Source organism: Eucyclogobius newberryi, unplaced genomic scaffold (genome assembly GCF_026437365.1).
Source record: "Eucyclogobius newberryi isolate DKJ021-1_F unplaced genomic scaffold, fEucNew1.0.hap1 SCAF_2, whole genome shotgun sequence".
Taxonomy (NCBI): Eukaryota; Metazoa; Chordata; class Actinopteri; order Gobiiformes; family Gobiidae; genus Eucyclogobius; species Eucyclogobius newberryi.
In genome coordinates, this window is record NW_027315834.1 from 13,725,540 (window position 1) to 13,751,438 (window position 25,899).

At 41.2% G+C, this 25,899-nt stretch overlaps 1 protein-coding gene across 4 annotated transcripts in view; it reads right to left on the reverse strand.

Annotated features, from left to right (window-relative positions):
• The window catches only part of cntfr (ciliary neurotrophic factor receptor), a 359,444-nt gene that overhangs the window by 15,515 nt on the left and 318,030 nt on the right, over positions 1-25,899 (reverse strand). For all 4 annotated transcript variants that reach the window (XM_072453602.1, XM_072453603.1, XM_072453605.1 and 1 more), the window contains one exon: positions 18,045-18,208. In XM_072453602.1, the coding sequence (XP_072309703.1) occupies positions 18,045-18,208 (164 nt within the window). The remainder of the gene's footprint in view (positions 1-18,044; positions 18,209-25,899) is intronic.

The following is a 25,899-nucleotide window of genomic DNA, read 5'->3' on the forward strand; positions in this document are numbered from 1 at the left end:
CAAGCGTAGAAACCATTGCTGCATTTAAACTTCAAACCGTGTCTAATGTCATGTGTAAGTTGTGGCAAATAACCACCAGAGGGCGCGCAAAGTCAGTTAGAGAATCGACCAAAACGGAAGAAAAAAATGCAACTGGAAAAACAAACATGGAGGCACCCACTACATTTTAAGATCACGTTTGTTGGAAAAAAAGTCAAGAAAATGAGGTGAGGGAAGCGTTTATTTTTTTGCAGTTTGTTCACTACTGCCCCCCGTGGTCAGCGCATGTACAGCGCTATTGCTACGAGCTCTCGAAGACGGACCAAATGACAGACAGAACAACGCAGAGGACAGACAGAAGCCTCCACGAGTATCCGGTTGGAACATATAGAGCATAAATGGAAGTGGAAAAAACAAATTATGTAGCACTTTAATATGTAAAAGTAAAAGTAGAAATAGTACTACTATCACTGGTACTGTGACAGAAGTTGCTACTTTAATTTTACATTTGACAAGTTTCTACATTGTTACCATACATCTCCTCAATAGTTTTGCTTGCAATTTTGAAGTAATTATGGAACACATAATTTTGAGCTCTCTGTTGGATCCCAGGCTCTTGCACACACATTTCCCAAAGAGTAGCTTCATGTTTGGATCACCATGGAGACCACACAGCAGTGATTTGTAGCTCTCTTATAATTAATGTCTTGGTGCAAAAGATAAACGGTGATAAAGAAGCTTGTCTTTGACCTGTCTGCTGAGAAAGACACTTCCAAACATGCTCCGCGTTTTATTGGTCTGAACAAATATGTCATACTTCAAACAACATGGCAGTTATTTTACACAGGTATGAAGTGATGGCTCTGTTAAAATATTACAAGGGCCGGGACTGTTCTTCCGACTTTACAAGAGCGGACAACAAAACAAAACATCTTCGAAAGATCGATTTTCACAGACAAACACGTTATACTTCAGTGTTTCAATGATTAATACAATGTTCAGCTTTTAAGGCTAAAAAACTTTGCCAATTTTTTTCTCAGCATATAAACGTTTACTTGGACACACCATTGTTCAATCTGCACCTAAAAATGTTTTCTTTAATTGACTTATCCATTGATTTATATAGGACATTGAAATTTTAAAAGCTATTTTCTCAAAATGCATTTTTCCTTAAAACACCTTATAGACACCAAACATTTCATTCTTGTACTTTACACGATTCTAACGAATAACACAAAAGGATTTGTTAATATCTAATTCCAAGCCTGATTTGAACTCCAAAAAGGAAATTTGCATGTTTTTAAAACATGGGTCAATATTTGCCTTGAAATATCAACAGAAGCATGTGATTTACCACTTACACAAGATTTAAATGTATTTAAAATGATGGGCTTGTTTAATTATCATGCAGGAGGGTAAACATAAATGCTCTAACAAGAACTCAAAATAACATGCTCTAATAATGCTTGCTTTATAACATGTATTTTATTATGGTTAACCTCAAAAGTGGAAGCCTATAAAAGTGACATTTTACGTAAAACACAGGCTTAGAGGCCCAGTATTGAGAACCACCGGCCCATTTCTGAATCCAAAAACGGGTTGGATACGCTCATACTTGCAAGTGTTTTTTTAGTCCAGCGATGGAAGGGAGAAATGAATAAATGTCCTGACTTGACTCCAAAACAGTTGCTTTAGCGTGATGTCTATGGCTTTAATTATGAGCTGTGTTGATTGGCTACACTGGTCTAACTACACTATATCCCACTGTGAAGTCAATACAGAGAACATGGCACATGGCCAGTCTTCCCTTGTGTCCCTTATGTGCGTCTTATCTGTTTAACACTGACCCTTTGTCTAAACCAGGGCCAGTGTCGTCTTTATCTTCAGCTCCTCAGCCCGGAGAGTTCAACAGTTTATCAGCCCGACCCCACGGCCACTTATGAACCTAATATTACTGGAGCGCAAGTACAGGACACGTTCAAATATAACTACATAATAATAATCATTTAAGTTGGATTTTTACCTTTTGATTATTTGATACAAATCTGGGAAGACAAAGGCAAACAGTTCACTCAAGTGAGAGCTACTTCCAAATAATACTTGATAAAAAGCACAAAGTAATGGTCCAGAAAAATACTACAGTAAGAGTATTTCAGGAATTTGAGGAAACTACAATTTGAATTAAATGTAACTGGACATTGAAACAGTGACTCAAGACAATGCAACTGAATACCGCACATCTGAGTAGACGAGATACACACGCCCTTTCTGTAAACTATGTACTTGGAATACTCAAACACAACACGCTCTGTACCTCCAACTGACTGTAAACACTGTAACGACACCAAAACATCATTATACAAGCCATGAACGAATCCGATTCTTTTTATTACGTCTACCCTTTCACTAGGAAATAATGTTTTATTTATGAACTAGATACTGGGAAATATATTTACAGCAATCCTGGCAAGGTCAAGATGCAAGCAACTGCTAGAGGAGACGGAAACATTGTAGCAAAGACGCTCTTGGAGAATCAAAATGGGAGGGGAGATTCCACGGGGATTGCATAAGGAACTGTGAGAAAATGTAGCCATCCGTTGCAGTTAGCACTCAGACTTTTAATCCTCCCAAAATCCAGTCTTTTGGTGGATTCAACCGGAGCAAGGGACATTTTAATTAAACCAGAAGGTACTGCTTGAAAGGTTTGGTATTCTTTCCGAGCAAAGTTCGCCTCTACACTGTCTTTTATTTGATGATTTTTGTTTACCCCAGCAAAAAAGTGTAATTGCCTCGCAGGGCCGATCGATAAAGCGTCATCTTGTCTTGTCTCCTCAGAATGTTGTGGAGTTTTAGTTGGCAACGTAAAGTTGTATAGTTGAGGAAATGATTAAGAAAAGAATGCAAAAAAAGCTGGACAATGTGGAAAACGTTCAGCGTAGAGTTTGCATGTTCTCCCTGTTTGGTGTAGGTTTCCAGGTAATCCAGTTAAACAGCTGATCAATAGTTGTTTTTTTTTCTATGAGGGGTGAGTCAACTGTATGATATGTGTTTTCTCTTTGCATCTTGAATAATTTAATATTGTCCTTCAACGATAGTATTTGTATTTATCAATTTTGTATTTACAGTAAACCGTAAAGTCTGGGCAATGAGCTGCTGCTTTTTTCCACATGTTTTGAACCCTGCAAACTATACAATGATGCAGCTAATTTATAGATTTTTACGGGCTAACGGCCACTAGGGGTGCTCTAGCAGGAAGCTCCCCCTCTCACTCGCCAAGTAGGGAGCACAGGAGCAGAGCCAGATGTGGAGGAAGACAGACACAGGTAAATCAGCTCACACAGAGAAATTGTGTAGGGACTGCTCAGACATGTTCCCTGTATGTTAAGCTTCAAAATGTTGAACGTTTATTTCAATTCGAATCATATTCTTTGAGAAATTAGTCTAATGAGGAACTGAATTTAGTCGCAAAGATACATGTGGAGCGCGGATGTGCGATATGGGTTTGTCTGCACCTGCTGCTTATAGACAGGTACGGCCTATTTGTAAAAAAAAAAAAAATTGTTGTAAATTTAGTTTGTGCGGCTTACATTCAGTAGCACTCAATAGTTAAATTGTTTACGGTATTTAGTCAAAGTCTGTGTAATCCCTCATTCATCTAAGAGCGGTCCATCATAGGAAAGATCTGTAAACTGTTTTAAATTGGATTGGATTGAAAACAATTTGATTTTTAAAACATTGTCCAGAAGAGTCCGTGTAAATCCTTCATTTGTCAAGGAGTGTTCAAATGCAGTCATCTGGACACTGTTTTTGAAATCTCATCAATCTCATCACAGATTGAGACTGATTCTTGGATTCGAGATTCGAGATTGGAGTCGAAACAACTTGTTTTTTTTCAAACAATTATCCAAACCTTCTTTTATGCATGCCTTAGTTTATATTTTACCATTTTTGTTCATTGTTTTATGTTGCATAGAGTCAAAGAACCACATTATTATTGTGAATTTCGTTAACCGAAAAGGTCAATAAAACCTTTTCTGATTCTGATATCAAATGTATGCAAATCCATGACTATTTTTTGAGCATTTTCTCCTGACTGTCTTTGAGGTTTCTCTTTGATTACTACATTTCAAGCCTTATTGATGAGACGTTAAACTCACAGGAATAAATACAGAAATGGGAGGCTGTTTTTTAGTCTGGAGGTGAAAAGGCCAGAGACAGAGAGAGATTTTGGAGCGAGATGGACATTGAGGGAAGTGGCGTTAGTGGTCAGATCTAATCCAGCGAGCATGTCCATTGTCCTGGAAGGGAAACCCAATTATACAGCACTACTGGCCCAATGGCGCGCTCTGTTACATCTATGAGTGTCCACGTCCGCACCGGGAAGCTAGCTCTCATTAGCTTGACTGACAGCGCCCATTTTTCCACTACGCTCTCCTTTCCATTTAAGCGCACAAATGCGTGCAAGGGTAATTTCTCAGACACAATATTCCTCTTTGAAGCCCCTCGAAGTCCGCGTCGGCAATTACAGTATGGGAAAAAAAACGGAGGGTAAAGCTAAATCCGTTGGTGAGTCTCAGCCATAGCAAAGCCCCTCAAACAGCATGTGGTGGTGGGCGAATCACTGCACAAAAGGTGACAAGGCATTAACCCGACTTTAGGTTGTCATGTCAGAAATGTCAGACTCCAAGATGGATGGGAGAAGGCGCTGGAGGCGAAGTGTTCTAATATCTTACTGGAAAAGTTGTGAGAGATTTTCACCATGTTGCAATGGTTGGATCGTAAAAAAAAAAGATGACTAAAAATTTAACTCAACAGTGAAAAGGTATTTGGGGGGAAACTACTACTCAAGTAAGAGTAATTGTAATAGTAACTGTCTAGATGTATCTGGAAGAAGAAAACTATTAAATACATTAAATAATGCACAGAATCTGGTATTTTGGGTGCCTCTGCAGGGTTAAAATAAAATGTATTAATTTAAGATAACATTGGTGACTCTAAATTGGCCCTAGTGAATGAATGTGAGAGTGAATGGCTGTCTGTAATGTCTATGTCTCTGTGTTGGCCCTGCCATGAGTTGGCCACTGTCCAGGTTGTACCCCGCCTAAGGCCCAAAGTCACTGGGATAGGCTCCAGTCACCTGCGACTCCGAAAGGGAAAAAGCGGTAGAAAATGAATGAATGAATGAATTTAAGATAAAAGATTACTTGGACATAAACAGTGATGAAATATTTTTTATTAGCACAATCTACACTGCTGTGAACACAGTTTTAACATCTTACATGAACAGGAAAGGAGATGTACGTGTGTTTTTTAAATTACACAATGCCCTTCAACTGCTTGTTTTGATCATGACTTAAAATACTTTCACTTCACTCTTAGCTTCATGTACAACAAGCTCCTGCCCTCTGGGGCCCGGACTCCCCTGAAAGAGATTCTAAATCTATGTGGGACTTTCTTGTCTTTCTTTCTTTCCTTAAATAAAGGTCAAATAACAGTAACAATCGCTTCGCTGCTAATTTATCAAAACGTACCTCATTTTCACCCCTTATTGTTGCCAGCAGAGGGCCTGAGTCAACACTAATGCACAGTAATCACCCATTTGAAGCCCAAAGGCCTTAAAAGCCAAGATAAAGAATAATGAGAACATTTTAAAAGTTTGTAGAAAAGATTGTTATAAAAATGACCTGTTTTATTATATTTGACATGGCCATTCATTCTTCCTGTAATTTAGCTGGTCCTGCGCCCACTGAACAAATCAGAGGGAATAGCTGAAAACATTGTGTTACATTTGGTTTGTCAGTGATGTATGAAGCAATACGAGGCTAAATGGACTGCATTTGTGCTGCACCATCTTGGAGAGTGAGCGGCTGTGAGGTGGTCACTCACTCACAGTTGCCTGAGATGCTCAAGGTTGTGGGTAAGATATACGTACATGTGCTTATAACAAAATGGTCTAAAAGGGGTCAGGATGTTACACGATGGAGGCTCCTTTGAGATAACTTAAAGGAGACCAATTATGCAAAATTTAACCACATTATGATTGTTTCCCTTTGAACTCCCCTTAAACCACTTATAGTTGTATAATCTATTGTTTAGAGTGATTCATGTTTGAGTCATCTTTATTTTCTTGCGGACAAGACGCCATTGCTCCGACTGCCCCACCGATAAGCGCCCAATGTTCTTTACTTAATTCGTTCTGCAATTGTCAAACTCTGACGCACGTACGATTCAGCAGCGTGGTTGTCTTCTCTGAGCCTCAGAAGTCACTCTGTTTCAGTTTCTCCCCCGCAGTTACGTAACCTTAATTATTAATAGTTGATTTAAAAGGGATATAACAGAGAGCGTTCCCACAATAACAATAGAAACCGTTGGCTAATTTGCAGACATGGTCCCTGTTAGAATCTAGGAGTAACTCGCATAGTTTTAAATCCATAAACCATCATAGAACTTGTTTGGAGCCATTCGGTGCTCAAATTGTGTACACAACCAATGTATGGCTCTGTTAGCATAGTAGTCACGTTGCCTAATGGCTTCATTCATATATTCATTATATTATTCATCCCCACAGCTGACAAAAGGCGCTCCAGTGTCTAAATATTGCGCTGGAAAATGAGATGTATAAGTGTGTTTTCTGAATTTAGACAGTATTTTAAGTAACACTAATAAAGTAAAGGTGAGCACAAACATGTTTAAAAGCCAATTAAAGCCATGCATGATGTGTTCAATTTAAAGGTTGCCAGTCAGGCCTTTTAACTACTTTTGGACACATTTGTCTTGGTCTTTCAGAGAGTGTTACTTACCATTATGTGTAATATAAAATCAGGAATACAACATGGGTAAACGCTCAAATAATCGAATACAGTGATTTGTTCAGACTTGCACACACCGCATACACATTTGGACTAAACCCTGAACTAAACCAGGACTAGAACGGGACAAACCAGGACTAAGTGAACGCACTCTAAAGCATGACGCTGGAAACAATTGCTCACTGTCTTGCCATGACACTTATTCCTTTTGAAAGTATTTCTGTTTATCTTGCGGCACCGTTCCATTATTCAAATCACTAAAAGGCTCCGTGAACTATCCGTATTAAATAATATAAAAAAACGAAATTACAGCGCATCCCACGTCTAAGCGAACAACCCCTCCATCTGTCACAGCACCGGTCGAGTCAGCTACTCCGAGACCTCAAAGCCGTGCATCAGCTCGCAAATAAATGGACATAAATCACGCTCCGACATTATCATAATCAGTGGCTCAGCTAAAACACAATGAGGAAACGGAAACATATGAGAGCCATTCGGGCGTTATCGGGTGCCAGCGTTCTGCCGGTCGCTCGTCGCACGCCCTCATGCACCCCCGCCGGCCCCCGTCTCCTCCGCAGCCATCCCTCAAGCCAGCCGTTCAGATCTGTGGGCACGTGATGAATGCCTGGACCTTGTTTGGGGAAAACATCCCATCGAAAGGACACAGGCTTCGACAGACCATTTATCAAACCTGCTAGGCCTTCTCTCTCTCTTCCTTTCTCCCATCCTCTAGCTCCCTTATTCTCTCCCCTCTCTCTTTTGCTATCGTTGCCTCTCTTTCTCACTCGCTCTTTATGTATATCCTTCTCTCTCTTATCTTTCCCACTTGCTTTCTCCTCTTTGCCTCGCTTATTCTCTCTTCCACTCCCTCTGTCTCTTCCCTCTCTTTTTTAACTCTTATTTTTTTCCTCTCTCAAATTCTCCTCCCCTCTCTTGTCCTCTCTTTTTTCTCCATTTCTATGTCTTTCTCCTTTTCTCCATCTTTTTCGCTTTCTATCTTATGCTCTCTCTTTCATCGGCTCTCTCTTCCTACCCTTCTCTCATCTTTTGCCCTCACTTTCTCTTCTCCTCTCTCGCTTTCCCTTTGTCTCGCTCCCATATTCTCTCATCCTCTCTCCCTCATCTCTCTTTCCTCTCTTTCTTTCTCTTTTTTACTTCTATCTTTAGCTCTCTTCCTACATCTCTCTGTTTCGATTTATTCTTCTCTCTCCCCTCCCCTTCTTCTCTCTAACCTGTCTTTGTCTATTTCTCTCCCTCACTCTTCCAGCATTACTGTTTCTGTCACTCTCTCATTTTCTCTTCCTCCCTCTTTCCCCCCCACTCTCTCTCTCCTGCGCTGTCATATGTGAAAGCCATCATCATTTAACCCTCTTGTCAAAACCTATTATATACGCTCTCTCTCTCTCTCTCTCTCTCTCTCTCTCTCTCTCTCTCTCTCTCTCTCTCTCTCTCTCTCTCTCTCTCTCTCTCTCTCTCTCTCTTTCTCTCTCTCTCTCTCTCTCTCTCTCAAACCAACAAAAACAACAACTTGCAAGCCATTGGTAAATAAATGTCATGTTTACAACACCATGTCAAAATGTACACTAGTCACAGGAAAAGCTTTTTGCTGGAGAAATTGCCGGTATCATGTGTTTTGGGGTTGTTTACGGTTCAGAAATATTGTACTGCAGTTTTAAACAGCAATACACATCATTTTTTACATTATTATACCACTGGATTAAAAAAAAAATATCTGGGACCAAAAACTCCTGCAATGGACACAACAGATGGATACAAACTGAGTCAACTATCAAAGACTGGGCCCAAATAGTGAGATTATTTTGTCAAACATTGTTAATGGTAGAATCAATATGCGAAACAATATGTCAGGCATCATTTTGATACACTTTTATTTTCTGTTCTCTCATGTTTTTTTTCTTTTCATTTTGTTAAAAAATAAAAAAATAAAACAAGGGGAAAAAATAATAATAAAGAAAAATGAAGTAAGTTTGATTTCATAAAGCTGGACACATGTTGGATTAATGATGATCTATTAGGACAAAGTGAATTATTCATGGTTTTTAATAATTGTGAATAATCATGAGCTTTCTGTTAACGCTAAAATTTGACATCAAATTCAAGGTTCCTCGTTGGAACTCCAGATCTGCTTTCCACAGTTAAAGGGTCCCTGGGAGGACAATCAATTCTACCAACAGTGCATATCATTACATGACATTTTTGTGTGTATCTACAATTTCCTGCTCTGCTTGAAATTACTTCTAACTCCAAATCATCCCCACCCTTTTGTGAAAGTTATTCCCACGACAAGACAATGCAAATGGACAGAATCGGTCAGAAAACGGTGTATAAATTGCCTGTTTGTGACCGCATCAGTTCAGTGAGCTCTGCCTTTCCCATGGCCTCTAGCTCATGCTTCGCGCGCAACTCCAAATCTCACCGCAATTAAACCCTGCTCCGCTGACTGTGATAGGAAAAGCCTGGGGAACGCTCGGTGTTGGGCCAAAAAACCTCAAGCCTCTGGGGATGAGACTGAGATCCAGTTGTTTTAAAGTACAGAGGTGCAGCTGGTGTGCATGGAAAATATATGGGCTCACCAGCGTCGGGTTTGTCACAGGTCAGTGCAACGGGGATGTGGACAATGTTACGTCAGCTGGCTTGAACCGTCGTGATGCATGCAAAAGCTATCCATCCATTTACTTGTCTTTTAGGACGTGTTCATACTTAAAGAGGACATATTATGCAAAATCAACTTTAATGAGCTTTCAACCGCGTTACAATGGAATTTTCTCATCATTAGTTTAGTCAAAGTTGTATTTTGATTGGTTCCTACTGCTGTTTTCACCTACAGCCTATCCCCGCCCACATCCCTGTACTTGTGTGATTGTTTGTTGTGATTATTAAAAAAATAAAATAGGACTAAAATATGACGAGGACAGTATTCATAAATAAAATACGAGAAAGAAAATCCACTGCTTGCACACTGAAATGACACTATGAAAATACAGGGCTTATCCTGTTTTGAATAGGAAGCAGTAGCATGCAGTGACTTCTATGGATGGGCAAGCTCGGGGTGGTCTTCAATATTTAGTGGCTAACATTTGCATTCAAAAGTTTAAAAAAAAGAAACAAAAAAGAAACAAAAGTGAGCATAAACGGGCCTCTGAACACAGTCACAGACTGAGCAGCTGCAGGAGGAGAAGAACCAAGCTTCCTGCAGTGTCACTAAAAGACACTGTGACTTCAGCCAAACGTCAGCAGCAAAAGTGAGGGGAAAACAGACTTATTTGAATGTATATCGCAACAATTAAAAAATATTTGTGACACACGGTAATTTTAGATTTTATTGGTCAATCATTGCTTGCTTTATTGCCCTAACCCGCCCCACTTAGCCGTTTTATACTAATATTGCGGCTTACAATGTAGAAAAAGTAAAATTGAGATCTACTTATGTTATAGTTCAAACGAAGGACATGAATAAAAGCACAATATGTCTCCTTTAAAGTGAACTCTGATTCAATACGCTGCGTTTTTGGAGACGCACACCCCGAAGACTTATCCTGAGAGACATCTGTTGCTGGAATGGCACAAAATTCAATATATTTCATCTTTTTATGCCAACAAATTAATATAAAGGCACACGTTATGTTAAGTTCTCATTTTGTTTTAGGGTATTTTGGGTTAGGGTTATAAACTGACCCTGATGCTTCCCAGAATTATTGATTTGACTGGAAATAAGAGGGTTACAGCTTCATTTTAAAGTACAACATATCAAGCAGCTTGAGAGAGAGAGACAAAATGGAATGAATAAATGAAGTACAACGTCCCACACACAAGGGGTTAAGGTAAGACTTTTCCTTTTGTGACCATCACTCTGTCATTTTCCTCTCCTCAATCCATCTTTAACTTCCTTCTGTTTTATGTCGCTCTTCTCTTCCTGTTTAACCGATGCTCTAATGGCTGCCCAAAGTGAGCACTTAGTGAATCAATAGCGCAGCGTTTGTGTGCTCAGAGTGAGCAGCTACATGAGGACAACATGGTTCACGTCAGGTTTGGTCTCTGTTGTTTACCACAAAAGATTTAACTTATTGTGTTCACGTTCATTTTTTCAGACACAATATGATGGTATTGCTTTACCCTCTCAAATGTCTAATGTTTTTCTAGTGAATTTGTGATCTAATGCACTGCAAAAAATGAAAAATAAATAGATACAAATAAATAAAGATAACGTAAAATAAGTACCCAGTTGGTGTATTTTCTCCCTTTTTATTTTACCGTTGTTTTTTCCATTCACAGACACAACATTGTGACAAGTTTGCTTTTTTATTGTAATTTATTACAAATTGCCAAATTTTATACTGTATATTTTTATGCTGTGATAAAATCTTTCAAATTTTTTCTTAAAAATCTATCCAAAGGTGCACTATGTAACATTTCTGCTGGAGAGTCCGCCACCTGCTTGTCTCCATGGAGATGTTAGTTTATCTGGAATGTTCCACAGTATGGTAAACATATCTACCTCTATGCAGAAAAGTTACATAGTGCATCTTTAACTGTTTTACCTTCTGGAAATTGCACAACAAAAATGTATTTCTCACTAAAAAATCCACTGAGTTTGCTGCTAGCTTGTTCGCTAACACAGTACTTAAAGTGATAGAAATGACCACTTAATACTTAGAAAAATTCTTCGGACAAAGCCGCCACTTGAAAAAAAAAAGAGAGGATTACTTTGCCAAACTGACACTGGCCTTGTCGTTTTGACGGAGCGGCTCGTACCCATGTTTCCCCTCTTCTGTTCTTAACACGTCCCAGAATGCCTTTTCATGTCTTTGAATGTGTTCCATCTGATCGTTCATCTCTCACTTTTAACACAAAACACATTCCCACACATACATTATAAATCAAATCTTTCAAGGCCTCTCTGTGGCGTTTTCTCTTCATCTTTTATCATTTTCTCAAGTGGGTCTCAAAAACACATTTGGGCTTAAAACGTTGATACAATTTCACACGTCCAGACAGGTTCAGAGCTTTATTATAAAGTCCGAAATGGCCATGATCTGTAAAATATGTATTTCATCTTCTAATAATATCATATACTTTGTAAATGTGTCATAATTTCAAACACCGACTGGTTTAAAAGCTTTTTAATACCTCTTGCTTTTTCTCTTTATCATTTATAGATTTTTTTTTGCCCAAATTTCCAGATGCATTTCACAATTCAAGAAAAGAAATTACACTGAGAAAAAGTGCCATCATTTGTCCTTTCTCAAATTGCTGTGCTTTTTCTTTTCTTCTTTCATCCATTTACCTGTCCAAAACATGTCTGCAGCACTACAATTTTAAATGTTATTATCAATTTGAACATTTTTATGATATTCAACAACAAACACACTTTAATTCTGCAAAACTGACTCTCCTCTTCCGGTTGTGATCCTGTGGTTCAAACAACCCAAAACTTCCAGGACTTTCCTGTTTAAAATGTTGTTCTCAAACTATAGAAAACATGTAACAACAAAAATAAACCAATACAATTTTGATATTTATTGTCATATAATCATACAGGAAAACATGCATAAACACTGTCCCTATCTTAGACATACAGTGAACTGCTAAAAGTACTACCAACAAATAGAACTGCAAGCCACCACGCTTGAGTACTACAAAGTATATTTTCTCTCACTGATCCATTTCCCATGCAGCTGTCTCCTCTGACCCTTGCGGTTCTTTTGTCTCCCCTCCTGTACTCTTTTCTTCCTCTCATTCTTCACCAGGATGGATGGATCCTTCTAAAGATCAGTCTGATCACAGCCTTTCTCACATGTGACTGGAAACACGTTTGACTGAGCTGGACCTGCATCTCATTTTCACCCTCCTCCCTTCTCTTCTCTCTTTTCTTCCCTCTCACATCTACCTCTCGTCTTCTCAGGCCACATGAAAGCCAATCCCTGACTGACACTAACCACCGCTATTACCTCAGGGATATTATTGATATGGGAGACAAAGCCGACTCTTTACGCTCCCGGTCAATGCAAAACTCCACTTTCTCTCAATGATGAACAACGTCTATATTCCTGCAACTGGCTTGACCATAGTTCTGATTACGTTCAACTTTTTTGGTGTTTCCATTTGTGTGTTGTCACGATGATAGCACGTCAAAGGCTCGAAACTCAAGCTCAAGCTGATTCTAAAGCTGTTTGGGGAAAAGTCCAATTTTGTCCTGTTCAAGCAATTTCTTCTGATACTTTCAATAGTTTCAGTAAGGATTAGTACGTGATTTTCAATACTTTCGATAACTCTTTCCATCTATCCAACTCCGCTTCAGCTGGCTCCTCTCAACGTGGAGCAGAGCAGCGGCTTCACTCTGAGCTCCTCCTTGCTTACTGCCGTTGATCTACTTATTTCCATCACGATCACCGACCTGCTTGGCGATCTCGCGGTCCATCCCTCCGGTGCGGTGTCCACCTCAAGATACTCAAATTGTGCAAAATCAGCCCTACCCCTGCGCTATTAGCTCATGCCGACAAACATTCAGCATCTTTAGCGTTCTGATTGTGCTCCATCGTGCGTTCTACTCAACATTGGCTTCACAAAACGGTGGTCCAGATGTGATCCATGGCGGCATCAAAGAAGTTCCTTGGTTTCTGGAACTGGACAACTAAAAGCTACAACAATAACAACATTTGGGTGGTGCTTCAGTCTCACAGCAAGAAAGTCCTCGATTCTACGTGGAGTTTGCATGTTTTCCCCGTGTCTCTGTAGGTTTCCCCTTCCACCAAACCGGATCAAAACTCGTCGGGGCCGAGGTGTACCCGCATGTCGAAAACGTGACAACTCTTCACTTCCCCCGTTTGTAACCTCGACCTCCAAATCAACACCACTCCACCGTCTGCCGCTCAACATCCATCAAAGCGCCGCACCGAGTCGTTTAAGTCATTTCCAACTCATATGTCTTTAGCCAGGGCAAATATTGACTTAAGTTTCCCACTCTCTCCAGTTTAAGCCTCCTCGTGGATTGATTGATTATCCATGAGAGCATGTCAGTCGTAATCATTTATGTGTCTCCAGATCTCCAAGTTTGGATTTGGGGCTTGGGTTTTGAGCTGCCTCGTATGGATAACGCATGAGTTCCTGTACGTTTGACTTAGACTCATTATGGAGAGCTTGTGCATGTGTGAAACATATGGAGCGCGGCATATGGAGGTGTACAGCAAATGAGAACAGGCTTTTCAGTGCATATTTTGGGAGTTATGCGTGATTAGATGAATATATTTTAGACCTTATTATGCATTGTTTGTTTTGTTATCGGCCTTTAAAAGTTCTCTTTATAATCTTTGCTTTGGCTTCTCAAGCTTTAGAACTTGCATCTACTGAAAGCACATTGACTCTCCCATTAGTCAGGCGATTCCTCAGCAGGATTTGGTGTTAGCTCGACATCTACTGGCAGCAGAGGGATTTATCTTGCGCAAATAAACAAAAGCTAGCTTACCCTGACGCGCTAATACAGCCACGCAGCCGTAAAGAACGCAGTTTGATGGCAGAAATGCTCCGAACGGGTCTGGCAATGATTTATGGACTTAATAACAGTAGAGAAGGTGCCTGGATCTTCTCTCACGTTACAAATCTGGGGAAATTTGAAAAGGTGTTTTGACCAGGCTCAGACAGTTGAAATTTCACCCAATGTCATTTCTAAAAGCTCATAGATGTGGAAAGAGATGGACTGTATAATACACTCAGATTCATCCGACTGATGTTTTCCTATTCCACAACTTTCAGAATTCATGAACAATCACTACCAAAAAAAATGCATATATATTTATTCAAAACTATAAATCTCCATCTAGCGGAAACGATGAAAGGCCCAGCAATTTCACTCACATCTTTGCTTTGAATCCCAAATACATAATGTTTGTTGTAGCCTGCATTAGGAGGTTTTATAAAAGACACACTTGTGAACCCTAAAGCCAAAGTGCTGGAGAAGTCAGAGGAAAAGAGAGACAGAAAAACACTCTTAACCGCTTCAGTGACACCATAACGCAGCACTGACTTCCACAATGGCAGTGGAAACAGACCTCTCACTCTCTCTTTTATCTGCTCCCTCTTTCTTTTTTCTCTTTTATCATGGCTCTTCTTTTCAACCAGGAAACTCTCTCCCTTTCTCTCTCTCTTTCTCACACACACACACACACACACACACACACACACACACACACACACACACACACACACACACACACACACACACACACACACACACCTTCTCTTTCATCCTCCCCTCTTTTTTTAAACCAAGGAAACTATCTTTCTCACTTTCTCTCCTTCCTTTTCTATCCGCTCTTTCATCAACTCTCTCGGTCTTTTCCCTCTCTTTCAAATTCAAACTTCTCTCCCTCTATTTCTCTTTATCTCTTTTCTCTCTTTCATCCTCACTCTTTTTAACCAAAGAAACTCTCCTGTTCTTCCTCTTTATTTATTCTTCTCTCTCTTTTTAACCCTACAAAACCTCTCTCTTTTTTCTCTATCTTCATCCTCTCTTTTTTTAGCCCAGAAAAACCTCTACAAATGAAAGTCTCTTTCTTACTTTCTTGTTCCTCTCTTTTACCCTTTTTTAACCAAGGAAACTCTCTTTTGCTCTCTTTTCTGTCATCATCTCTCTTTTTAACCCAAGAAACCCTTGCGCTCTCTCTCTTTTCTCTCTTTCATCAAATGTCTTTTTTTTTAACCAGGAAACTCTCTTTTTTCCCCTATTCTCTCTCCCTCTTTTTTTCAACCTCCCCCACACTCACTCTTTCCCTCTCTTTATGTCTTCCCTTTACCTTTAGTCCTCCTCTTTCTTTCACCTCCTTCTCTCTACCTCTCTTCCTCTCTTCCTCTCACACATGCTTCCCTGACGACCGGCCCGGGGGGAACTCGGCGAGCGCTTGAGTCTGGCCCGGTGTGGATCCGATTCCTCCTGCTGCACACTGGGACGCTTGTCTCCTCAAAGCCGGCCCGCTCCTGAAACCTCTACATTTCATTTTAATGGGACAACTCTGATATTAATTATGCCGCGTGTAAGGTTATTAGTTTCAGGAAGGTAAAAGAGAAGGGTGACGCACATCGTAAAAGTTAATGAATGTAATGATTTAAAATAGCGTTTTAATCTACTGTGGTGATCAGTTGGACTTGGTATACTCACATTAGAGATATAATTGACTCCATAAATAAAAGAAGTGATGAATATGTATCAGGTTTCAGTTACTTTGGCAAATTAATAGTTTTATTTATCTTGGTTAAAAAAGTTAAGTTAAGTTAAAGGACACATATCATACAAATTGGACTTTTTTAAGCATTTACCTACACTGCATGTCCATAAAAAAGTAACCACTTTGATTAAACTAAGCAAATACAGTAGTACAAGCCTCCTGCTGGATAACTCTGGTATGGGTGATGAACTTTCAGCTGCTATGCGGAATTTAAAACCAAATTCATACAGTGGAAGGCTTCTCATCTCAGAAACAACCATGTGAAAAGACGAATCCCATGGTCATGTGTTTGATAAGGGTCAAATAATCATAATCAAGCAGAAAAAAAATCGAAGGAGAAGCAGAAACTAATCTACAACAGATCTGAACCCCAGAGAGTGTGTCTGGGACGAGCTGGAGAAGGCTTTGTGCAGTGGTCACTGTAATAGAAAATAGGCCATGTCATGTCATCCTATCTATGCTGTTTTTCTGTGTGCAGATGATACATGTGAATATAAGAATATGGGTTACTGATGAATGTGGTACGGCATACTCTCTATCGTGGAGTCTTGAGTCAGGACATGGATTGAGGGTCAGGTCACCCCCAAAATGAGAGAGCTCGAATCTTTGCAAATGTGATGGTTGTTTTATCTCTTTTGGAGCTGATTTGATGATGATGATGTGCGTACGTGTCAATGTGTGTCACTGCCTTTAAAAGGATGTGTATTGTCATTGTCTTTTAATATTGCAGAAGCGTATTGAACATATGCCACAGCAACTGTGTGCTGTATTGAAAGCTAAACGTGTTCCAACCACATATCGGAGCGTGTGCCCCTTTTTTCTGTGGAGACTTTGATTTTGGACTGGAAGTGTATGTTATAGTTTTGTCTCCTGAAAAAAAAAACACCTTTGGAGTTATATTTTGCTTCATTCATGATTGTTTCATGTTGTGTAAGTAAATTCCAGACTTTTCCTGTGCAGTTTTTAAGAGTTAACAAATGCATGGCTCTTTCAGCATAGCAGTCACGTTGCCTAAGAGCTTAACTTATATACTTTTTTATTGTTAATTCCCACAGCTGACAACAAAGGGCGCTCCAACTGGAAATGGAGGTGTAGTTAGTCAAATGTGTTTTCCACATTATTTTAAATTAATCTGTGAAATATATGCCACGGTGACCAAAAGAGAGTTTAAAAGCCAATGAAAGCATCAACAACATATAAATATCCACCACGATACATTTTTGTCTGCAATAAAGGGTGTTTTAAAGTGCCTGAAAGGTTTTTACCATTTTCAAAATTTGACTTTATTTAGTTTATTTATACCTGTACCTGTACATATAAATTATAGTTTTACACCAATTAAGTAGGCATTGGTGGAGAAAACGTTGACAAATCTTTTGATAATGACAGGAAGTGACATCACACGTGGTACACTCATTCAGTCAAAGAAACATTTTGACTTTCTAGACATTAATTCAACAAAATAAAGATGCTCTCATATATTTTTATTTGTCAAATTTAAAAAAAGTTTTTCCCCAGTGTTTGCTGGGTAATTTGCTAGTGTGATGTCATCAATTACAAACAGGAAGGGGAAATATAAACCTAAAAAAATTGCCATTTTGTAATAATATTTTCATATTTTTTAGCTATGTCCAAAACATACAAACGGACATTAGTTGTCCGACCTGTCAGAGGCACTTTTTTAAAAGTTTTTTTTTTTTTTTATAGCGAAAACGCAGCATATTAAATGAAATTTAAAACCGAAAATTTCACCACCCACATATTGGCAAAACAATACTGTCAGTGCTGAAAGTTGAAGACTGCATGTTCCACAGCAAAAAAAAAACAACAACATAAAAACATGACAAGGTAAAAAAAGGAACCTCGAAAGTGGAAAGCTATTGGCGGACGCCCCATTTTTACACAAAGCACCTTTAAATTAGATCAACTCATTTTGCATATTTCCTCAACATCTGCTTTGGAAACGTAACCCCAAAAACCCCAGCCATCTGACTCGTGCAAACGAATTAGGACTCACGTGCTGCCACTGCTCCCGGATGAGGGGCCTGTAGCGGAGGAAGTATTTGAGGGGAAAGCTGTTGATTTCGGGCCACGTGGATGGGCTGTTCCAGGACACCTCCAGCCTGCGAGGGTTGTTCCTGACCGGGGTGGCCACCACACGCTCCGGGGGGTCTGGCTTCACTGTGGACGTGGAGAGAAAAGAGCTGATCATCTCTAAAAACATTCTCGATACACAATGAGGAGATATTTTGCTAAGTCGACCTCTTGAAGGAGCAGCAGCTTTATTATAATCCACTATTGTTGTGGATATTCTGAATGTATTATGTAAAATCAACTTAAATAAGCTTGTAACCATGTTATAACGGTGTTCACAAATCAATAGCTTATTCAAAGTTGTTTTCACTGATTCATGTGTCTTTCAATAATCCTGTATTGTTCTGCTTTTGAGGATTGAACGCTCAGAAAATTGGCATTTCCTTTTTTTCAATTTTTCCAAATTTATAAACATGTATTAACACAAGAAAACTGAACACGAGAGAAAATAGAAAAAAAAAAACACAAAATCAACATCTAAATAAAACTAAAGTACAAAAATAAACGTCCCAATTAGTCGGTCAAATTGGTCCAATTTTTCAGTTAAGTCCAAATGTAATCTTCTCCATTTTCCATATGTGTAGTTATGATGTCCGTTGAGTCGATGCAGTCTGTATTTACTTGCAATTATTCAACAAATTACGGTTGTATATGTAGAGTTAAAAAATGATGTAGCCATATTTCAACAATAAAAACACACAAACGAAAATCCCCCACTTTTTAGAGTGAAAAGCCACTATACATATGTTTTTACAGTTTTCAAAATGAAAGTCAATGGAGCTGTTTCTATTATTGAGCTGTTTTAGATCCATGCTGTGCTTTACAATGAACAAAATGTAAAATAACGATAGTCTCACACTGAATACACCCCAAAAAGTATATATATCAACTGTAAACTCAACTAAACTGATGTATCAATGGAGGCAAAAGGACAAGGACAAGTGACATTTGTGGCTAGTAGACCTCGCTCACAGTAAGAATGCACGTTTTTCAAGGTATTTTTGAGCAATAAAAACACCAGAAACTCACCAAGGTCCAAAACCAGACCAGGGAACACGCCGCGCATTGAGACCTAGAGAAAACCCCGGCGTAAAAATCCAATTCCCGTCCATTCAGAGACACGCGCGCATACGTAGCCTGTAATTATGTGCCTTTGTGGAGATATTGAATGACCTCCTCTTTGTTAGATCACTACCTCGGGGGAACGCAGCACCACTTTGGCCGCATGGATCTGCCTTTCATCCAGATGCATGCGCTAGCAATGGAAAACTGATAGGCCAGATTTTGACATGAATCTTTTATAGGGCTAATAAAACATGGGTAATCTATGTAAACAGCCTCACAATGCAAGAACAAGCCCGTAGATAAAGACCGACGATCATTACGGCAGGAATACATATGTACGGGGAGATTGGTATGGTGGTTATGGGGAAGGAGAAAAGATGAAAGGAAAATTAATAGAGAGGGAGAGGTGGATACAGAGCCGTTAAAGTGAGAGGAATTAACATCATATAGTCTTGGGGGAAAATGGAAAATGAGTCGATGTGAAGTGACGTTTCAAAATACTCAAATGTTTCTAACAAGCATTATGATTCAGGTCACAGTTTATTTACGTTTTTGATGGCAGGATTTTATTCAGTTCACATTTCAAACACGTCCAGGAGTAGAAACATTTGAGAGAAGACAGAAATCTGCTAAACAAATTCAAGAATCCAATGCATTTCTGAACATTTTTGTAAAGGAACAAATTACACGAGTTAGCAGGGTTTTTTTTAGACATAATAAGACTAGGCTAGTTTGTTGTTTGGCATTTATGTTGGCTAAATGCATTTATGTTGGCTAAATGCATTTATGTTGGCTAATGCATTTATGTTGGCTAAATGCATTTATGTTGGCTAAATGCATTTATGTTGGCTAAATGCATTTATGTTGGCTAATGCATTTATGTTGGCTAATGCATTTATGTTGGCTAAATGCATTTATGTTGGCTAAATGCATTTATATTGGCTAAATGCATTTATGTTGGCTAATGCATTTATGTTGGCTAAATGCATTTATGTTGGCTAAATGCATTTATGTTGGCTAAATGCATTTATATTGGCTAAATGCATTTATATTGGCTAAATGCATTTATGTTGGCTAATGCATTTGTGTTGGCTAAATGCATTTATATTGGCTAAATGCATTTATGTTGGCTAATGCATTTATGTTGGCTAAATGCATTTATGTTGGCTAAATGCATTTATGTTGGCTAAATGCATTTATGTTGGCTAAATGCATTTATGTTGGCTAAATGCATTTATGTTGGCTAAATGCATTTATGTTGGCTAAATGCATTTATATTGGCTAATGCATTTGTGTTGGCTAAATGCATTTATGTTGGCTAAATGCATTTATGTTGGCTAAATGCATTTATGTTGGCTAAATGCATTTATGTTGGCTAAATGCATTTATGTTGGCTAAATGCATTTATGTTGGCTAAATGCATTTATGTTGGCTAAATGCATTTATGTTGGCTAAATGCATTTATGTTGGCTAAATGCATTTATGTTGGCTAAATGCATTTATGTTGGCTAAATGCATTTATGTTGGCTAAATGCATTTATGATGGCTAAATGCATTTATGTTGGCTAAATGCATTTATGTTGGCTAATGCATTTATGTTGGCTAAATGCATTTATGTTGGCTAATGCATTTATGTTGGCTAAATGCATTTATGTTGGCTAAATGCATTTATGTTGGCTAAATGCATTTATGTTGGCTAAATGCATTTATGTTGCTAAATGCAGTCTTTGTGATTTGCTAATTGCGACTATTCAGATTGTTTTTTTGATTTGATTTGAATATCTTGCAGTAAGTAAAGCATCTTTCAGAAATGTTACTTACTACAGCTTTTGCTTATTTTTAATTTTGTTGTTGTTGAAGTTTTTAGACAATTCTATTTTTATATCCAACAATATTTTCTTCCACTAAATTATGACATTTTCCAACATGAAAACTATTTTGTGAAGGGAAATGTGAACTTTTCAAGGGGAATAATGTCTAAATACTGAAAACAATTGGGAAAGAGAAGGTGATCTTATTTTGACGGATTTTGACATGGCTGGAGAGAGTTTGGTTGGAAAACACCATGTCAAAGTACACAATATTCACAAAATTCTAACTGCTGGAGAAACTGTGTTGCCAGGAGACCCAGTGGGACCATGATTGTGTTTATGTTGGTTGATGTGCATTTGTAATTTTATTTTGTATTCTTAAGTTTGCTCTCTATGTATGTTTTGTGTTTTGTGTCTTAATCTTAATTGAAAAAAAAAAAAAAACATTCTCAGCATTTTAACATGTTTTACTACTACTACTACTACTACTACTACTACTACTACTACTACTACTACTACATGTTTTACTACTACTACTACTACTACTACTACTACTACTACTACTACTACTACTACTACTACTACTACTACATGTTTTACTACTACTACTACTACTACTACTACTACTACTACTACTACTACTACTACTACTACTACTACATGTTTTACTACTACTACTACTACTACTACTACTACTACTACTACTACTACTACTACTACTACTACTACTACATGTTTTACTACTACTACTACTACTGATACTACTACTACTACTACTACTACTGCTACTACTACATGTTTTACTACTACTAGTACTACTACTACTACTACTACTACTACTACTACTACTACATTTACTACTACTACTACTACTACTACTACTACTACTACTACATGTTTTACTACTACTACATGTTTTACTAATACCTACTACATGTTTTACTACTACTACAACTACATGTTTTACTATTACTACTACTACATGTTTTACTACTACCTACTACATATTTTACTACTACTACTACTAGTAGAAAAAGCTTCAGTTGTAGTCATCTGGACTCTACTACTACTACATGTTTTACTACTACCTACTACATGTTTTACTACTACTACTACTACTACTACATGTTTTACTACTACCTACTACATGTTTTACTACTACCTACTACATGTTTTACTACTACTAGTACTACTACATGTTTTACTACTACCTACTACTTGTTTTACTACTACTACTACTACTACATGTTTTACTACTACCTACTACATGTTTTACTATTACTACTACTACTACTACTACTACTACTACTACTACTACTACATGTTTTACTACTACCTACTACATGTTTTACTACTACTACTACTACTACATGTTTTACTACTACCTACTACATGTTTTACTACTACCTACTACATGTTTTACTACTACTAATACTACATGTTTTACTACTACCTACTACATGTTTTACTACTACTACCTACTATATACTATCTCCTCCTTGAACCGACACCTTAACGTGGTGGAGGGGTTTGAGTGCCCGAATGATCCCGGGAGCTATGTTGTCGGGGGCTTCATGCCCCTGGTAGGGTCTCCCAAGGCAAACAGGTCCTAGGTGACGGGTCAGACAAAGATCGGTTCAGAAGCCTCTTATGACGATGACACAATCAAGGCAGTTCACGTCGCCCGGATCGGCGTCACCGGGGCCCCATCCTGGAGCCAGGCCTGGGATGGGTGCTCCATGGCGAGCGCCTGGTGGCCGGGTCTTACCCCACGGGGCCCGGCCGGGCACAGCCCGAAAGAGCGACGTGGGGCCGCCCTCCCGTGGGCCCACCACCCGCAGGAGGATCCATAAGGGGCCGGTGCAGAGAGATCTGGGCGGCAGTCGATGGCAGGGGCCTCGGCGACCAGATCTCCAGACACAGAGACTAACTCTGGGGACATGGAATGTCACCTCGCTGGGGGGGAAAGAGCCTGAGCTTGTGCGGGAGGTTGAGCGATACCGACTAGATATAGTCGGCCTCACCTCCACGCACAGTTTGGGCTCTGGAACCCATCTCCTCGAGAGGGGCTGGACGCTCCACTTCTCTGGTGTTGCCCGCGGGGAGAGGCGGCGGGCTGGTGTGGGCTTGCTGATAGCCCCTCAGCTCAGCCGCCACGTGTTGGAGTTTACCCCGGTGAACGAGAGGGTCGCGTCCCTCCGCCTTCGGGTGGGGGACAGGTCTCTCACTGTTGTGGCGGCCTACGGGCCGAACAGCAGTGCAGAGTACCCGGCCTTCTTGGAGTCCTTGGGAGGGGTACTGGACAGTGCACCGACCGGGGACTCCGTTGTTCTACTGGGGGACTTCAACGCCCACGTGGGCAATGACAGTGACACCTGGAGAGGGGTGATCGGGAAGAACGGCTTCCCCGATCTGAACCCGAGCGGTGTTCAGTTATTGGACTTCTGTGCTAGCCACGGATTGTCCATAACGAACACCATGTTCAAGCACAAGGGTGTCCATCAGTGCACGTGGCACAGGGACACCCTAGGCCGGAGGTCAATGATCGACTTTGTTGTCGTGTCATCAGACCTCCGGCCGCGTGTCTTGGACACTCGGGTGAAGAGAGGGGCAGAGTTGTCAACCGATCACCACCTGGTGGTGAGTTGGATCCGCTGGCGGAGGAGGAAGCCGGACAGACTTGGCAGACCCAAGCGCATTGTGAGGGTCTGTTGGGAACGTCTAGTGGAGCCCTCTGTCAGTAGGGTATTCAACTCGCACCTCCGGGAGAGCTTCTCCCATGTCCCGGGGGAGGCTGGGGACATTGAGTCCGAGTGGACCATGTTCTCCGCCTCCATTGTTGATGCGGCTGCTCGGAGCTGTGGTCGCAAGGTCTCCGGTGCCTGTCGTGGCGGCAACCCCCGAACCCGGTGGTGGACACCGGAAGTAAGGGATGCCGTCAGACTGAAGAAGGAGGCCTATCAGGCCACTCTGGCTTGTAGGTCTCCGGAGGTCATCGACGGGTATCGGCAGGCCAAGCGAGCCGCGGCTCGTGCTGTCGCAGAGGCAAAAACCCGGGCCTGGGAGGAGTTCGGGGAGGCCATGGAGGAGGACTATCGGTCGGCACCAAAGAAATTCTGGCAAACCGTCCGGCGCCTCAGGAAGGGGAAGCAGTGTCTCACAAACACCGTTTACGGTGCGGGTGGAGGCCTGCTGACCTCGACTGGGGATGTCGTCGGACGGTGGAAGGAATACTTTGAGGATCTCCTTAATCCCTCAGTCACGTCTTCCGAAGAGGAAGTAGAGACCGGGGACTCGGAGGCTGGCTCATCCATCACCCAAGCTGAAGTCACTGAGGTTGTTCGCAAACTCCTCGGTGGCAGGGCTCCGGGGGTGGATGAGATCCGCCCTGAGTACCTAAAGTATCTGGATGTTGTAGGACTGTCTTGGTTGACACGTCTCTGCAACATCGCGTGGCGTTCGGGGACCGTGCCTCTGGACTGGCAGACCGGGGTGGTGGTCCCTCTATTTAAGAAGGGGGACCGGAGGGTGTGTTCCAACTACAGAGGGATCACACTCCTCAGCCTCCCGGGTAAGGTCTATTCCAAGGTACTGGAGAGGAGAATCCGACCGATAGTCGAACCTCGGATTCAGGAGGAGCAGAGTGGTTTTCGTCCCGGTCGTGGAACACTGGACCAGCTCTATACCCTCCATCGGGTGCTCGAGGGTTCATGGGAGTTTGCCCAACCAGTCCACATGTGCTTTGTGGATCTGGAGAAGGCTTTCGACCGTGTCCCTCGGGGTGTCCTTTGGGGGGTGCTCCGGGAGTACGGGGTCCGGGGCCCTTTGCTCAGGGCTGTCCGGTCCCTGTATGACCGGAGCAGGAGCTGTGTTCGCATTGCCGGCAGTAAGTCAGACCTGTTCCCAGTGCATGTTGGACTCCGCCAGGGCTGCCCTGTGTCACCGGTTCTGTTCATAATTTTTATGGACAGAATTTCTAGGCGCAGTCAGGGGTTGGAGGGGGTCCGGTTTGGGGACCACAGGATCTCATCTCTGCTGTTTGCAGACGATGTTGTCCTGATGGCTCCATCAAACCCGGACCTGCAACATGCACTGGGACGGTTTGCAGCCGAGTGTGAAGCGGCTGGGATGAGAATCAGCACCTCCAAATCCGAGGCCATGGTTCTCGACCGGAAAAAGGTGGCTTGCCCTCTCCAGGTGGGTGGGGTGTCCTTGCCCCAAGTGGAGGAGTTCAAGTATCTCGGGGTCTTGTTCACGAGTGAGGGAAGGATGGAGCGTGAGATCGACAGGCGGATCGGTGCAGCGGCTGCAGTGATGCAGTCGCTGCATCGGACCGTTGTGGTAAAGAGGGAGCTGAGCCGAAAGGCAAAGCTCTCTATTTACCGGTCGGTCTACGTTCCTACCCTCACCTATGGTCATGAGCTTTGGGTAGTGACCGAAAGAACAAGATCGCGGATACAAGCGGTCGAAATGAGTTTCCTCCGCCGTGTGGCTGGGCGCTCCCTTAGAGATAAGGTGAGGAGCTCGGCCACACGGGGGGAGCTCGGAGTAGAGCCGCTGCTCCTCCACGTTGAGAGGAGCCAGCTGAGGTGGCTCGGGCATCTGTTCCGGATGCCTCCTGGGCGCCTCCCTCGGGAGGTGTTTCAGGCATGTCCCACCGGGAAGAGGCCCCGGGGAAGACCCAGGACACGCTGGAGAGACTATGTCTCTCGGCTGGCCTGGGAACGCCTCGGGATCCCCCCGGAGGAGTTAGAGGAAGTGTCTGGGGAGAAGGAAGTCTGGGAGTCCCTGCTCAGACTGCTGCCCCCGCGACCCGGCCCCGGATAAAGCGGCAGAAGATGGATGGATGGATGGATACCTACTATATGTTTTACTACTACTACTACTACTACTACTACTACT